The following is a 14,442-nucleotide window of genomic DNA, read 5'->3' on the forward strand; positions in this document are numbered from 1 at the left end:
CCCAGGCAGGCTTGTCCTACAGGCCGTCGTAGCGCCTTTCCACAGAGGAGCTGGTTGAAGGCGTTCATGGTGGGGTCACGCCCAGTGCCACAGCTGTGGCGCAGCTCAGCCCCAGGCTCTGCCCAGTGGCAGAGGATCTACGGCACCTTCAAACCATGGGTGCCGTGGCAGCGTCCAGGCCCTGGCCCCACTCCCGAAGCCCCAGGAGTTAAGGCTCTGGCTTTGCTGCAGCTGTTGGGTCACCGCCGTCCCTGTGAGCTTGGGTGCTGGGACGCGCAGGCAGGAAGCTCCGGCTGCCAGCTCCCCTCCCACGCAGCCTGCTCTGGATTCTGCTTGGGGCTGAGCCCCTGGTGTGGGCCGGCTGTGCAGCCAGGGCAGTCACGGGCATCGAGCAGAGCCCACCAGCTATGGGGGCAGCGGAGGACTGGAGCAGGACCACCCGAGACCACAGGCTGGGAGGGCAGCTGTGCTGTCTGGCCAAGAGCTGCCCGAATCTGGCTCTTGGTCCCACCGAGGGCTGTGGGGCACAGAGGCACATCAGCTCGCCTCTGAGGCTGCTGAGCCAGCAGTAACCTGTTTCTGGCCCAGCAGTAGGTGAAGCTTCTGGAATGGCTTCTTCCACTCGAGCCCTGGGCTAATCCCAAACAGAGCAGGGGGTGAGCAGGAAGTGCCTCCAGCCCCGGCAGGACCGGGAGGTGCTTCTCTGCATGCCCAGCTCTGCTCCATGAGCAGCTGCACCCCAGCCAAGCCCAGTCCTGCTCCCGGCTCTGGCCTGGTGAGTGCGACACTGCCCGGCCCCGGCACCATGTGCCAGCCCATGCGACATGTGTCGCTCGCCGGGTCCTAGCCCGTGGTCATGTGTTGGTCGCCACGTGTCCGGGCCGGGCCAGCCCCAGCGCAGCGCCCAGGTGCTGGAGAGCCCCCGGGCCGGGATGTGCCGCGGCAGAGGAACTGGTGGGGGGAGTAAGGAGGGGAGACAAACGTCCCTCTGACCCCGCCCTGGGGTGCAGGACCCACGGACGGTTTATCCGGGGGGGACTCTGCTGTTCCCTGTCCGGGGGCTCCCTGTCCCTGCAGCGGCGGGGACGAGCAGAGGGCGGCCAGGAAACGCGAGGTTCTGCTGCCTCCTGCAGGCATCGCCCGCCAGTGCCGGTGGCCAAGGAGCCGCCCCCGGCCCCACAAAACCCGCCCAGGGCAGCGTCGGCCCCCGCGGAGACTGCGCTCGCCCACCGGGACTCGTTCGGGGTTTATTGTGAGAGTGGGAACCAGCTGCCTGCCTGGCCCCAGTGTTGCACCCACCGACCCGGCTCGCCGGCACCGCCCGGACCCCCAGAGCATGTGAAACATCGCACGGCCCGCGACGCGCGCGACATTGCGGGGTGGCCCCGAAACACGCGCGACATTGCGGAGACCGCAGCCCGGCGTGTCGCCGGGCAGTGAAGGCACTGGCAGGGCATGCAGGCGCTGCGCGGCTGCTCTTCCCTCTGCCCGGGCGTGTGCGGGTGCCGTGCGGATTGTCCGGTGCTGCCCGTGCCCAGCTGCTCCCCGGGGCAGGTCCGTGCAGGACGGGGCTGTCCCCGGGCAGTCGCGGCGGGACCGAACCCCGCTGCTCCCCGCCCCGGCCGCTGTGCTCCTACACCACGTCCAGGCAGCTGGAGAGCGATGTCCGCCGCCGGGGACTGGGGCAGCCGGAGCAGGGCGGGTCGAGGGACCCCACACAGCCGGCGTCGCTGGCGAGCAGCCACAGCTCCCGGCGGAAGCGCTGGCCGAGGAAGGCGTAGAGCAGGGGGTTGAGGCAGCAGCGCAGGTACGCCAGCCCGCCGGTGACCAGCAGCGCCAGGTCCTTGCGGCGGCTCTGGGCGCAGCTCATCTCCCAGCTGGCCAGCAGCTCGGCCGCGTCCAGCAGCACCATCAGGCTGTGGGGCAGCTGCAGGGCCACGAACACCAGCACGAGGGCCAGCAGCACTCGCAGCGCCCGGTGGGGCTGGGCACCGCGGGCCGCCAGCAGTGTCCGTGCCACGGCTGCGTAGCAGCTCGCCATCACCAGGAAGGGCACCAGGAAACCAAGCACCACCTGCACCAGGTTGGTGGCTCCCCGGGCTGCCCGTGAGACTCCACGGGGGAAGACGACACGACAGAGCCGGAGATCCTGGTGCTGCTCTGCCTGGCTGTAGATGAACTGGGGCAGGGCTAGCAGCAGGGCCAGCAGCCAGGCCAGCCCTGCCGTCAGCCAGCCGTGGCGGCGAGCTCGTGGGCGCAGGCGGCAGGCAGCCGGCACCCGCACAATGGCCACATAGCGATCCACGCTGATGCAGGTGAGGAAGAAGAAGCCGCTGTAGAAGTTGAGGGCGTAGAGACCCTGCAGCGCCTTGCAGGCGGCTGTGCCTGGGGACCAGCCCTGCAGCGTGTCGGTGCTGGCGAAGGGCAGCGTCAGGAGCAGCAGGAGGTCAGACAGAGCGAGGTGCAGGAGGCAGACATCGGTGACACTGTGTACCTGGCGGTAGCGGGTGTGTGTGAGCAGCACCAGCCCGTTCCCCACTGTGCCCAGCAGTGAGAGCAGCAGGTAGACGGCAGGCTGGAAGGTGCGGGCGAAGCCCTGTACTGCCTGCTTCTCACAGAGCTCAGGCAACATGCCGGACTCGCCCGAGTACCCCTCCTCCCAGGGGTAGAAGTCAGTGGTGGCCATCAGCTCTGTTGAGACGGGGCTGGAAGTTACCTGTGCACAGGGAGGCTGAGTGAGGAGGGCTCGGCAGTCGTGGCCCGGCCACGAGGTGCAGAACCACACCCAAGGCAGCCCTTCTCCACCCAGCCTCACCACCGGGAGCCCGGGTGTGCCGCAGCCCCCGGTCCCTGGCCCCACGCGCGGAGTTTGTTTCCGTCTCACACCCCGCAGCAGCGTGCTCAGTCATTGCAAGAGTGACCACGCTTCCCCAGCAGCCGTCTGCAATGCAGAGCTGGCGGAGGGACATGACCCCAGCCATGGCATCCCGAGCACAGCACTGTGTCCCACGAACTAACCCTGCACCTGAGGAACTGCTCTGGGGCTCAACACCCATAGGCTTATGGCCCTAGCTGCCCTGGGCTATTGAGTCTTGGGGATCCACACCAGCATCCCCAGGTGCCCAAAGCCCCCATGCACCACCCTGGAGACCCCAGTGTGGGCACAGCCTTGCACTGCCTGGTCCTGCTCCCAGATAGGGAGCTCCTGCCTCACACAGGTTGCAGGCAGCTGAGCATAGTGCTCCCACCTCCCAGCTGCTCAGCCCTGCTCTGGGGCAGCAGGACAGTGCTGCAACTGGGACCCCACTTACCTGGAGATCAGGATCTGACACTCTGACTCACAGTAACCTCACAACAGCAATTTCACTCTGGCCCCTGTCAGCGAGCCCAGGCAACTGAGCTTCAGCCCCTCAATTGCTCTGAGGCCACAGGTGGGATCAGAAGCCAATGCCAGGGCAGGTTGATTCTCCAGCAGCTCCTCTAGCCCCAGGGGCCTGGAGCACCAGGCACTGCCCTGATTCCCCAGGGTTTTGCCTTTCAGTCTAAACCCACAGGGCTCACAAGAAAACTACCTAAAAAAAACTAAGGAAAGCCAGTGATGGGGGGGGGTTCTGCCTGGCTCCCAAGCAAACCCCTCACCCTGCTGCCCCCTCACCTGCTCCGTCATTGCACAGCAGAGCCTTTTCCCTGGCCGGTGGGTCTGAAGCTCTTGGTGTCTCAGCACTCTGTAACCTGTGGTTTGACCACGTGCTGCTCTCGATACCGAGAATGGAACAGAACACAGGCCCAGCCCTGGGGAGGAAGGCAAGGTGGCAGGTGTGACCCCACTTTGGAGCCAGTCCTGAACCTTTAACTTGGTGCGTCTTTTACATCTGCATGCTCAGGACAGAAATAGAATAGAGACTGCTCAGTCTCTGTCATGCAGGTGTGCAGGTCAAACCCAGGAGCACCCAGCCAGGGGAGCAGGGTCTGCCCAAGGGCATCCAGCACAAGCAGGAACCCCCAGCCCACCCCAGGGCTATTGTTGGCTCCTGCAGGACAGAGGGAATGGAGCCAATGAATGAAGTGGGGGCTGTTGTTGGCTGGTGCTGAGCTAGGGACAGGCAGGATGATCCTCCAGCAGGATCGGCAGAGCACTGCTTGGTCTAGGATCATCTTTTCCTGATGGTAAACACGGTGTTTCCAGAAGCTGGGGTGGCTGCTGATGCAGGGCATAGCACTCACCCAGGGGTCCCAACCTGGCGATGCATCCCTGCAGCACCGGGCATGCGTGTTGCTGGTTGTTGACAACAAAATTCCCAGTTCCTCATTAAAAAGCAGATTAGTTCCTGTGGGGTAGAGGCCCCACTTTCCTCTCCCTGGGGGGCAGAAAATTGATCCCTAGCTTAAATGGGCTCCTGGCCATAATCCCTCAATCCCCCTTTCTCCCAGCTACAGCTGTCTTTGCCGTGGTTTATCTCCACTGTGCCCTCGGCCCTCCTGCTGCCTCCAGACAAGATCCTGGATGCTCGCTCTGGGGCTGTGGAGCTGCTTCACCCTGGATGAAGACAGGTGCTCCCAGTCTCCAGAGGGTCCCCAGGGCTCTTCTCTTCCCCTTTCTGCAGTGCAGGTCTAACTGCAGATCTCAGCCCTGTGCTGGCTCTGGGGGTGCTTTCCTGCCCCCTGCATCTTGGGGGAAAGGGGCAGGAAGGTCCTGGGGCCAATGCTGGCCCTACAGCCATTCTACATGTCCCTGTTGGGGCTGTCACAGATCTGACCCAGCACAGGGTCAGGACGTGGGGCTGTGGCCAGGGCAGGCAGCCCCCCAGGATGTCAGGATAAGGGCAAGTGGGCTGTGCCTCTCCTGGGGATGGACCTGCAGGCACTGCCAGGGTCTGGGGGACAGGAGGGCAGGTGCCAATGTCCTCAGCATATGGTTCCAGCTCCTGGTAGCAGAAATCCTGGTGCACTGCCAGGTGTCCCACATCTCTGCCGCACCTGCGGCTTTCTATTCTCTCTCACTCCCCAGCCGTGGTCTGGGCTCTGCCTGGGCAGGGGGAGGTCTAGCACCGGCTGCCCGCAGCTGGCTGTGCTGCCCTGCCTGGGGCAGCCCGGCCCGGCACATCCTGCCCGGTCCAGAGCCACCGGGCACTGCCTGGCCGTGCTCCTGCTCCACACTTGGAGCCAGCCTGGACCCAGCAGCTGCTGGGGCATCCCCGTCCTTCGGGACTGCTCGAGGGCCCTGGGAAAGCAGGTCTCCTGCTCCTGCGGGGCCAGGGGACACGGAGCACGGCGGGTCTGTTGGTGTATGTAGGGCAGGCAGGCGCCAGCCCCCCCAACCCCTCTGTGGACGTCTGGGGGTGGTTGAGAGCAGATACAAACTAAATCCCTTCTTCCGCACCACTGGAGAGAGCAGCGACCCCGAGACCTGCAGGCCTTAATCCACGGCTTGATTACAACCCGCCGCCAGCACATCTGCTGCGGGGGGGCTCGGGGTGCGCCGAGGACCAGGCACCGCCTAGGAACCGACCGAGGGTGCCCGGGGAGCTCCTGCACAGCCTCACCGTGCCCCCGTACCCCACCACAGGAGCCGTGTCCCGGTGCAGCCCGGGGCGGCGGGCAGCTCCGTTGCCGAGGAGCGGGGAAATCGGGCTCCCGGGCGGAGCATCTCCCGGGGGCGCGGCGGCGGGTGCGGCGGGGGTGGCCGGGGCTCTGCGCCGCGCCCGGTCCGGCCCGGCCCGGCTTCCCCCCCGCCCGGGGGGCGGCCCCGCCGGCCCCGCTCCGCCGCGCGGCTGCAGCACCGGGGGCGGCGGCGCCGAGGGCGCTCGGGGCGCTCAGCATGGGCGCCCGCCGTCTCCTCGGGCTCCTGCTCGCCGCCTGCGCCGGCTTCCTGCGCCCCGGTCCCGGTTGCCTCGCACGTAAGTGGGGCCGCAGTCCCGGGAGCGGGCGCTCCGCACTGCGGGGCCGCGCCCGCCGCCCCCTCCCCGCATCCTCGAGCGGTTCCCGCATCCTCCGTTCTCTCGGGCATCCCCCCTTCTTCCCCGGGCATCCCCCGGCATCTCTCGGTGTCCTCCGCTGCCCCTGTTCGCATCGTTCCCAAGGTCACCGCCGGACACGGCCGTCCGGGCTCTCCCCCCGACCGCGCCCCGCCCGGGGCGGCCCCGCCGCAGCCCCCCCGCCGGCGCCGGCCCCGCGCCCGGCCGCCGCCTCTGGGGACCCTGGACAGCCGGGCAACCGGGACGCCCCGAGGATCCGGAAAGCCCCGGAATGCCGAGGAGAGCGGGGCCGCCCCGTGGGACCGGCCGGGCTCCGCCAGAACCTCGGCCAGCTCCGCCACCCGCCGAGCTGGCCCCGCCGCGGGGCTGCACCGGGCCCGAGCCCATACAGGGGCTGCGGCAGCCGCTCGGGATCGGGAATCGGCGAGGCTCCGGTCGCACCGGGCAGCTCCCCGCATCCCCTTGAGCCGGCTCCCAGAGCCCCTTCCTCGGGGCCGGGACGAAGGGGCATCGAGGCGGGGGGCGGTGGTACAGGGGATGGTAGAGTCGGGGGGCGGTGGACTGGGGCTTGATGCAGCACGGTTCCTACAGTGAGAGCTCCGGATGCTCCTGGGCTCCCCGGGCTCCGTCCGACCCGGTAGGGGACCATCAAAGTGGTTCGGGACCCCGGCCCCTCCAGAGGGTCTTTTGCCGGTGCCGCGAAGGTTTGCACGGGATCCCCCGGGATCCCACGAGGGATCGTTCCCCGCCGGGGCGGGGCAGAACGGGGGGTCCCGTCGCCCACGTCAGTGCGGAGGCGGCTGGTGCCGGCGCCGGGGCCCGCAGAGGTGTGTCAGCTCCGCTGCAGTGGGAGGGGAGAGCAAAGCGGGCCCGCCGCTCCGCCGGAGTCCCCAGAGCCCTCAGGGTCCGCAGGGCTGGGGAGCTCCCACAGGGACACTGCCCAGCTCAGTGCTCCGAGGCCGCTCCCAGCTCCATTCTCCCCTCAGGACCCTGCTATGATGAGCTCGTTGCACCCCTTTACTCCTACTCCATCGGTGCCTCCTCCAGATACAACATCTTCTACTCGGCCAGCTTCGCCCGTCTGCACAGTGAGTCCCCCGCGGAACTGGGATGCGGGCGGGGCAGGGGGGGTGGGCAGGGGGTGTCCCTTGCCAGGTTTTGCCTCTCGTGGGGCTGAGGGGTCCCGTCAGGTGCTGTGGTGGGGCCGAGCAAGCAGCTCCCGCTCAGTCGGGAGCCGAGCCGCTGAGCTCTCCCCCCGCAGGCACCAGCGGCTGGTCCCCCGACCCCCGGGACAAGCAGCCCTGGCTCCAGATTGACCTGATGCAAAAGCACCGGATCAACGCAGTGGCCACACAGGGAACCTTCAACACCTATGACTGGCTCACACGCTACATTGTGCTCTATGGAGACCACCCTACGAGCTGGAAACCCTTCTTCCAGCAGGGCAGCAACTGGGTAGGGGGGAGCCCGGGCTACCCCGTGGGAGGGGGCCCTCTGAGGGGAATAGAGACCCCTGGCCTGGAGCAAGGTGTTGACAGTGACCCTTCATCCCCAGACATTCTTTGGGAACGTGAATGAGAGCGGGGTGGTGCGGCATGACCTGCATTACCCCATCCTTGCACGATACATTCGCATCATTCCGGTGGCCTGGAACCCGCGTGGGAAGATTGGACTGCGCCTGGGCCTCTATGGCTGCCCCTACCGTGAGTAGCTGGCCAGGGGCTCCAGCAGCCCTGCATGGCGGGATCCTGGCTCTGGCACACCTGGAAAACTCTCTCAGAGGGGGTTGTGCCCAAACAGCCATGGCAGAGGGGGTGTTGCCTGTGCCAGGGCACCTGCTGCTGCACTCAGTGACATGGTTGGGGCTGCTCTGCTCTCCCCAGGGTCCCATGTGCTCTACTTTGATGGGGACGATGCCATCTCCTACCGCTTCCGAGCCAAGAGGGTCAGTACCTTTGAGGATGACATCTCCTTCAACTTCAAGACACTGGAGCAGGATGGGGTGCTGATGCACGGGGAGGGCTCACAGGGAGACTACATCACAGTGGAGCTCAAGCAGGCCCAGCTCCTCCTGCACATCAGCTTAGGTGAGCTGGGGTCAGGGACCAGGGGCGTGGGGCCAGGGGGCCACCAGCTGATGCTGGTCCTCCCCAGGCAGCAGCCCACTGCACGCCAGTGAGGGCCACACAACGGTGGCGGTGGGCAGCCTCCTGGATGACCAGCACTGGCACTCATTGCACATTGAGCGTCTTGGCCACTACGTCAACCTGACGCTGGACGGAGAGGTCAAGCGCTTCCGCTGCCGTGGCACCTTCGACCAGCTTGACCTCGAAACTGAGGTGGGTGCACTGGGCCGGGGGCTGCCAGGATGTCGATCTGTGGTGTCCTCCAGAGAGAGGGTCTGACACCCTCCCTCTGCCTCCCAGGTATTCTTTGGAGGGGTGATCGACCACGACAAGCAGCACCTCACCTACCGGCAAAACTTCCGGGGCTGTGTGGAGAACATCATGTTCAATGGGGTCAACATCGCCGAGCTGGCCCGGCACCGGCGGCCCAACATTCGCTTTGAGGTCCAGCCTGGGGGGTGGCCCCTTCTTTGGGAGTCCTCTCCTTGCTGTGGGAGACTTCTTTCCTGGGTGTCCTTATCCCCACTGTGGGGTAACCCCTTCCCTGGGGCGAGGCTCCCTGCCCGCTGCGGGGTGACGCGGGGCCGGGCAGCGGCTGTGCTCAGCCAAGCGGTGCCAGATTGACCGTGCAAGGTTGTCCCTGGCCTGGGGCTCCCGCCTGGCTCTGCCAGGCATTGGGATCAATTGGGCATGATTGAGGCCAGGACTGCGGGGTTGAGAGGGCCTCCCCTCTGTGGGAACATTCCCTTCCTCACCCCTCCCATGGTCACTCCCAGGGCAACGTGGGCCACTACTGCCAGGACCAGCTGACCACCCCCATCACCTTCGCTGGCATCAACAACTACGTGCGGGTGCCAGGGATCCCCCGGAGGAACCGCCTGGCCGTCAGCTTCCGCTTCCGCTCCTGGGACACCGTTGGGCTCCTGCTCTACACCGGCTTTGCTGACCGCCTGGGCTCCCTCGAGATGGTGCTGAGTGAGGGGCAGGTCAACGTCTCCATCGCCCAGCCCGGCAAGAAGAAGCTGGAGTTTGCTGCAGGTGGGCTGGGGAGCCAGCATGGGGCTGGAGGGTCAGTCTGGCAGTGAAGCGTCACCACGCACCTTCCTCTCCACACAGGGCATCGCCTGAATGATGGCTTCTGGCACTCTGTGCACCTGGTGGCCCGGGATGGCTCAGCTGTGGTGACCATTGATGATGATGATGGTGCCGAGTTTCGGGTGGCGCACCCCTTCCAGCTGCGCACTGGCAGCCAGTACTTCTTCGGAGGTGGGCAGCAGGGTGGGGTCCGGGACAGTCGGTGCCTGAGGGCTGCTCACCCCGATCTGTCTTGCAGGCTGCCCCAAGCCGGCCTCAGTCACTGGCTGCCGGTCAAACCAGACGGCTTTCCACGGCTGCCTGCAGATGCTGAACGTAGACATGCAGCCCGTGGACGTGGAGCTGCTGGCACAGCACCGGCTGGCACAGTACCACAACGTGTTCTTCAACGTCTGTGGGATCACGGACAGGTATTGACCGGGACAAGGGTGCTGCCTGGGAGGGGTGGCACTGGGGGTTGTGACAGGATCCCTCTGTGCCCTCAGGTGCACCCCAAACCTGTGTGAGCATGACAGCCGCTGTATCCAATCCTGGGATGACTTCATGTGCATCTGTGACCTGACGGGGTACAAGGGGGAGACCTGCCACAAATGTGAGTCTGGAGCCTCATGAGTCAGGGACAACAGGGGCACCTGCAGCCCCTACTCCTGCCTGGTGCCTCCCTTGACTGACTTCCACCCCATTCTTCTCTTCCAGCCCTTTACAAGGAAACTTGTGATGCTTACCGGGTCAGCGGGAAGACCTCGGGCAACTACACCATTGACCCAGATGGCAGCGGGCCACTCAAGCCCTTCACGGTGTACTGTGACATCCGAGGTGGGGGTAGCAGGAGGGCAGAGGGGACCTCTGGGAACCAGTCCTTACCTGTGTAAGGAGGTGGAACAGGATACAGGGAGCAGGGGTGTCCTAGGGGTCAAGTCCTAAAGCTCCCCTTTCACTGCAGAGGACCGAGCGTGGACCATCATCCGGCACAACCGTCACTACGCGACGCGGGTGACGGGCTCCAGCGTGGACCAGCCCTACCTGGGGGCCGTGGAGTACTGGAACGCCTCCTGGGCCGAGGTCTCAGCCCTGGCCAATGCCTCTGAGTACTGCGAGCAGCGCATTGAGCTCCACTGCTACAACTCCCGCCTGCTCAACACCCCCTGTGAGTGCCAGGAGAAAGGGGGGCTGTGCTGCAGGGCCATGACATAGAACCGTGTCCTGACCCTCCTCTGTGCCTGCAGCCGGGCTGCCCTTCAGCTTCTGGATGGGTCGGAACGATGAGCGGCACTACTACTGGGGGGGCTCGCAGCCGGGCATCCAGCGCTGCGCCTGCGGGCTGGACAAGAACTGTGCTGACCCCCAGTACTTCTGCAACTGTGATGCTGACCATGCCATTTGGTGAGGGGAACAGGAGCTGTGGGGTGAAGGCTGCAGCCATGGGGGGCACAGACTCTGGGGCACTCAGATGGGGGTAACAGGGCTGTGGGCTGGCGAAGGGACAGAAACACCTCTTGGCCCCTCTGATGCGCCCACATTTGCAGGAGGACAGACAAGGGTCTGCTGACCTTTGTGGACCACCTGCCCGTCACCCAGGTCGTAGTTGGAGACACCAATCGCACTGGCTCTGAAGCCCAGTTCGTTCTGGGGCCCCTACGGTGCTATGGAGACCGTAAGTGACCGGCCCCACAGAACATCCCCTGCCTGCAGAGTGCCTACACCTGCCTGTGGTGTCCCACGTGGAGGGACCCTGCCCATCCCTCACTGCCCCTCCTGCTCCCCACAGGCAACACCTGGAACACCGTCTCCTTCAACAGGGGTGCAGCCCTGATCTTCCCCACCTTCCAGGCCAACCACAGCCTTGACATCTCCTTCTACTTCAAGACCACTGCCCAGTCTGGAGTCTTCCTGGAGAACCCAGGCTACCGAAACTACATCCGCATTGAGCTCAACAGTACGGGGGGGCAGAGGGTGCAAGGCTTTTGGGGGCAGAAGGACTGGGGCCTCTTCTCAGCATCATGTTCTTGCAGCCACTAGGGACGTGGCATTTATATTTGACATCGGGAATGGGGATGAGAACCTGACGGTGCGGTCGGTGGTACCCTGGAACGACGATGAGTGGCACCAGGTGAAGGCCGAGCTCAACGTCAAGCTGGCGCGGCTGCGGGTGGACAAGCTGCCCTGGGTGGTGCGGCCATTCCCCCCACAGAGCTTCGTCCGCCTGGAATTTGACAGGCCCCTCTACGTTGGTGAGAGCCCCTGGCCATGCCCCTGCACCCCTGGGTCCCCACGTGCCAGAGGGCACTCAGTCTTGGCCCCGCTGCAGGCGCAGCAGAGCACAAGATGCGCCCGTTCCTGGGGTGCCTGCGGGCACTGCGGATGAACGGGGTGACGCTCAACCTGGAGGGCAAAGCCAACGAGACGGAGGGTGTGCGGGTCAACTGCACCGGCTACTGCCAGGACCCGCCGGTGCCCTGCCAGAACAGCGGGCTCTGCGTCGAGCGCTACAGCCACTACACCTGCAACTGCAGCATCTCCGCCTTCAGCGGGCCCTTCTGCAACCACGGTGAGTGGCTGTGCTCAGCGGGGTGGGAGGGACCGAGGAGCCGGCGCTCCCCTCACCCCGTAGGCTCTCCCACAGACATCGGTGGCTACTTCGAGGAGGGCACCTGGGTGCGGTACAACATCCTGCCCATGTCGCTGTACGCCGCCCGTGAGTTCGCCAGCATTGTGAGCAGCCCCTGGCAGCCCCTGCCTGGCTACAACCTCACCAGTGAGGAGGTCAGCTTCAGCTTCAGCACCACCTCAGCACCCGCCGTGCTGCTCTACGTCAGCACTTTCGTCAAGGACTATATGGCTGTGCTCATCAAGGATGATGGTGAGGGCAGGGCCCTCTCCTCTGGGTCTCACCCAGAGCCTGCATGGGGACCCTTATCTGGTGCTGAGGCTGCACAGGATGCTCCTCTCTCTGGATGCCACTTTCCAACCCTATAGACGGGCTGGAGGTGCCCACTGAGAGGTCCAGCCCTGTTGACAGCCTGTGCTGCTCACAGGGAGCCTACAGCTGCGCTACCAGCTGGGCACCAGCCCCTATGTCTTCACCCTCACCAACAAGCCAGTGACGGACGGGCGGCCCCACCGTATCAACATCACCCGCCTGCACCGCACACTGTACACCCAGGTTCGGGCTGGGGCGCCCTCCCAGTGGGGACTGGGGGCTTCAGGTCAGGCTGGGAGGGCCCATGGGCACGGTGGCTCTGTGGGCACTGATGCTATGCATTTACCTCCCAGGTGGACTATCTCCCCATAATGGAGCAGCAGTTTTCCCTCTTTGTGGACAGCAAGCTGGACTCACCCAAAAACCTCTACCTGGGTCGTGTGATGGGTGAGCTGGGTCCTGCCCTCAGACGGGGTCCCATGCTGGGGTCTCCGGGGTCTCCTCTGCACAGCATGGCCCTTGCCCTCTGAGAGGGATGAGTAATCTCCTTCTGTGGCCCCACAGAGACCGGCGTGATTGACCCCGAGATCCAGCGCTACAACACACCCGGCTTCTCAGGCTGCCTCTCAGGGGTGAAATTCAACACCCTCGTGCCCCTCAAAGCCATCTTCCACCCCACCAGTCCTCTGCGGCCCTACAGCATCCGGGGGGAACTGGTGGAGTCGAGCTGTGCCTCAATGCTCCCCCTCAGCACCATCCTGATCCCTCCTGAGATGGACCCCTGGTACATGGCCACAGGTGGGTGCTGTGGTGGGACCCTGGTGGGGATGGAGCCCTCGTCAAGCACCAGCTGCAGAAGGGAAGCTCCAGCGTGAGACCTTGCTGCAGCCTGGGCTCAGCTGCTGACTCTGTCTCTGCAGAGTTCCCCCACGTGCACGACGACGGCTGGATTGGGATCATCATAGGGTGTAAGTGAAGCCTCTGCTATTCCACACTGGCACTGCCCTGCGGCCTCTCCACAGCCCCTCACTGCTGTCTCTTCCCCGCAGTCGTGATCTTCCTGCTCCTGCTAATGGCAGGGCTGCTGGTGCTGCTCTACTTCTACCACCACCGCTACAAGGGCTCTTACCACACCAACGAGCCCAAGGCCATCCAGGATTACGGCAGTGCCACCAAAGCACCGTCAGCACGCAAGGAACAGAACCTGCCCCAGATCCTGGAGGAGCCGAGAGGGGACTAGCGGGGCTGGGGGTGGGATGGGCTCACAGCCCCGCAGCCCCGGGAGCCGCCCGGGAATGAGCGAGCATCGCGGGACCAAAAGGCCGAGCACACCTGAACTGCCAACACCCGCCTTCAGACTGACCGGACCGGACCGGACCGAGCGCCACCTCCTCCCCACGGCCGCCACCGACCGGCCCCCGGAGCGCGGCCACGATCTGCCGAGCCCCGGCCTCGCTCGTCCCGGACACGCTGACAGCCCCCACGCCAGAGGCAGGCTGCTGCCTCTACAGCTGCCAAATCCTGCCTGGCCTCTGCCGAGGAGCCCCAGGCCCGGCGCCCACCCTCCCTCTGGCCGGGGGCACCCGGCTGCTGCCGCCCGTTAGTGCTGCCCGCGTAGATGACCCGCTGCTTTGCTCGCTTCGCCAGCGCCACGCAGAGCCACGAGCACCGGCCCCGCACCGCCGGGCTGCCAAGCAATACTCCACACCGGCGCCACGCATGCCGCCACCGCACCTTGCTGAGATGCTGCTTTCATAAGATCAGGTACAGATCCTTTCTACCATTTTTGTTGCTGGATATTCTACTACACTCTGGTTTTTTTATTCTATGGGTTTGTATAAAAAACCAAACGGAAGCTCCCGCGGGCGTGACGTCCCGCGTGTCGTGGTACGTGGTCTGTAGTTTGCTACTTCTCTGTATGAAGTGCCAGTCCTGCTGATTACCTCCAGCCCAGGGAAAGCTCCTGTTCACTTGCTGTGTTGTGGTAAGACAATGTTACAGATATGCATTTATCTACCCAAAGGCCTGGCTCCACTGGGCACTTTATTTTTAAAAAGTCTGTTCCTTTGAATGAGATGTGAAGATAATCAAATAAAGGCAGAATGATGGCGTTTGACACTCCCCAGCCTTCACCTTGGCAGCCTGGGCAGATCCTCTCCTCCCACCCAGGCTCAGCCTGCACCAAGGGAGGCACCACATTGACAACAGCAATTCCTGGTCCCGGAGCAAGATGCAGGGTGTAGCGAGCCAGGGCTAGAGGCAGTGCAGCTGCTGCTGCACACACACATCATGTCCTGCTCTCCCCCCCACGCACCTCTGCCCCCTT

The 14,442-nt window shown here is 64.8% G+C and overlaps 2 protein-coding genes across 2 annotated transcripts; one reads left to right on the forward strand and one right to left on the reverse strand.

The window, feature by feature from the left end:
* Positions 1 to 1,102: 1,102 nt before the first annotated feature.
* On the reverse strand, positions 1,103 to 3,720 carry CCR10 (C-C motif chemokine receptor 10). The gene is made up of 2 exons (XM_005531547.3): positions 3,656 to 3,720; positions 1,103 to 2,716 (listed from the first exon to the last, which is right to left on the reverse strand). The coding sequence occupies exons 1-2, from the start codon at positions 3,665 to 3,667 to the stop codon at positions 1,634 to 1,636; spliced, it is 1,095 nt and encodes a 364-aa protein (XP_005531604.2). The 5' UTR covers positions 3,668 to 3,720; the 3' UTR covers positions 1,103 to 1,633.
* A 2,056-nt stretch (positions 3,721 to 5,776) lies between these two features.
* CNTNAP1 (contactin associated protein 1) lies at positions 5,777 to 14,221 on the forward strand. Its single transcript, XM_005531548.3, has 24 exons — positions 5,777 to 5,897; positions 6,962 to 7,063; positions 7,237 to 7,430; positions 7,531 to 7,678; positions 7,859 to 8,062; positions 8,130 to 8,314; positions 8,402 to 8,545; positions 8,878 to 9,139; positions 9,218 to 9,367; positions 9,435 to 9,606; positions 9,682 to 9,788; positions 9,893 to 10,012; positions 10,140 to 10,343; positions 10,423 to 10,579; positions 10,723 to 10,850; positions 10,965 to 11,132; positions 11,209 to 11,427; positions 11,505 to 11,744; positions 11,820 to 12,056; positions 12,232 to 12,359; positions 12,470 to 12,563; positions 12,681 to 12,914; positions 13,037 to 13,084; positions 13,166 to 14,221. The coding sequence occupies exons 1-24, from the start codon at positions 5,819 to 5,821 to the stop codon at positions 13,354 to 13,356; spliced, it is 3,915 nt and encodes a 1,304-aa protein (XP_005531605.2). The 5' UTR covers positions 5,777 to 5,818; the 3' UTR covers positions 13,357 to 14,221.
* The last annotated feature ends 221 nt before the right edge of the window (positions 14,222 to 14,442 follow it).

This window comes from Pseudopodoces humilis, chromosome 29 (assembly GCF_049639895.1).
Source record: "Pseudopodoces humilis isolate 2021_Gansu_Grassland_sample_001 chromosome 29, ASM4963989v1, whole genome shotgun sequence".
Taxonomy (NCBI): domain Eukaryota; kingdom Metazoa; phylum Chordata; class Aves; order Passeriformes; family Paridae; genus Pseudopodoces; species Pseudopodoces humilis.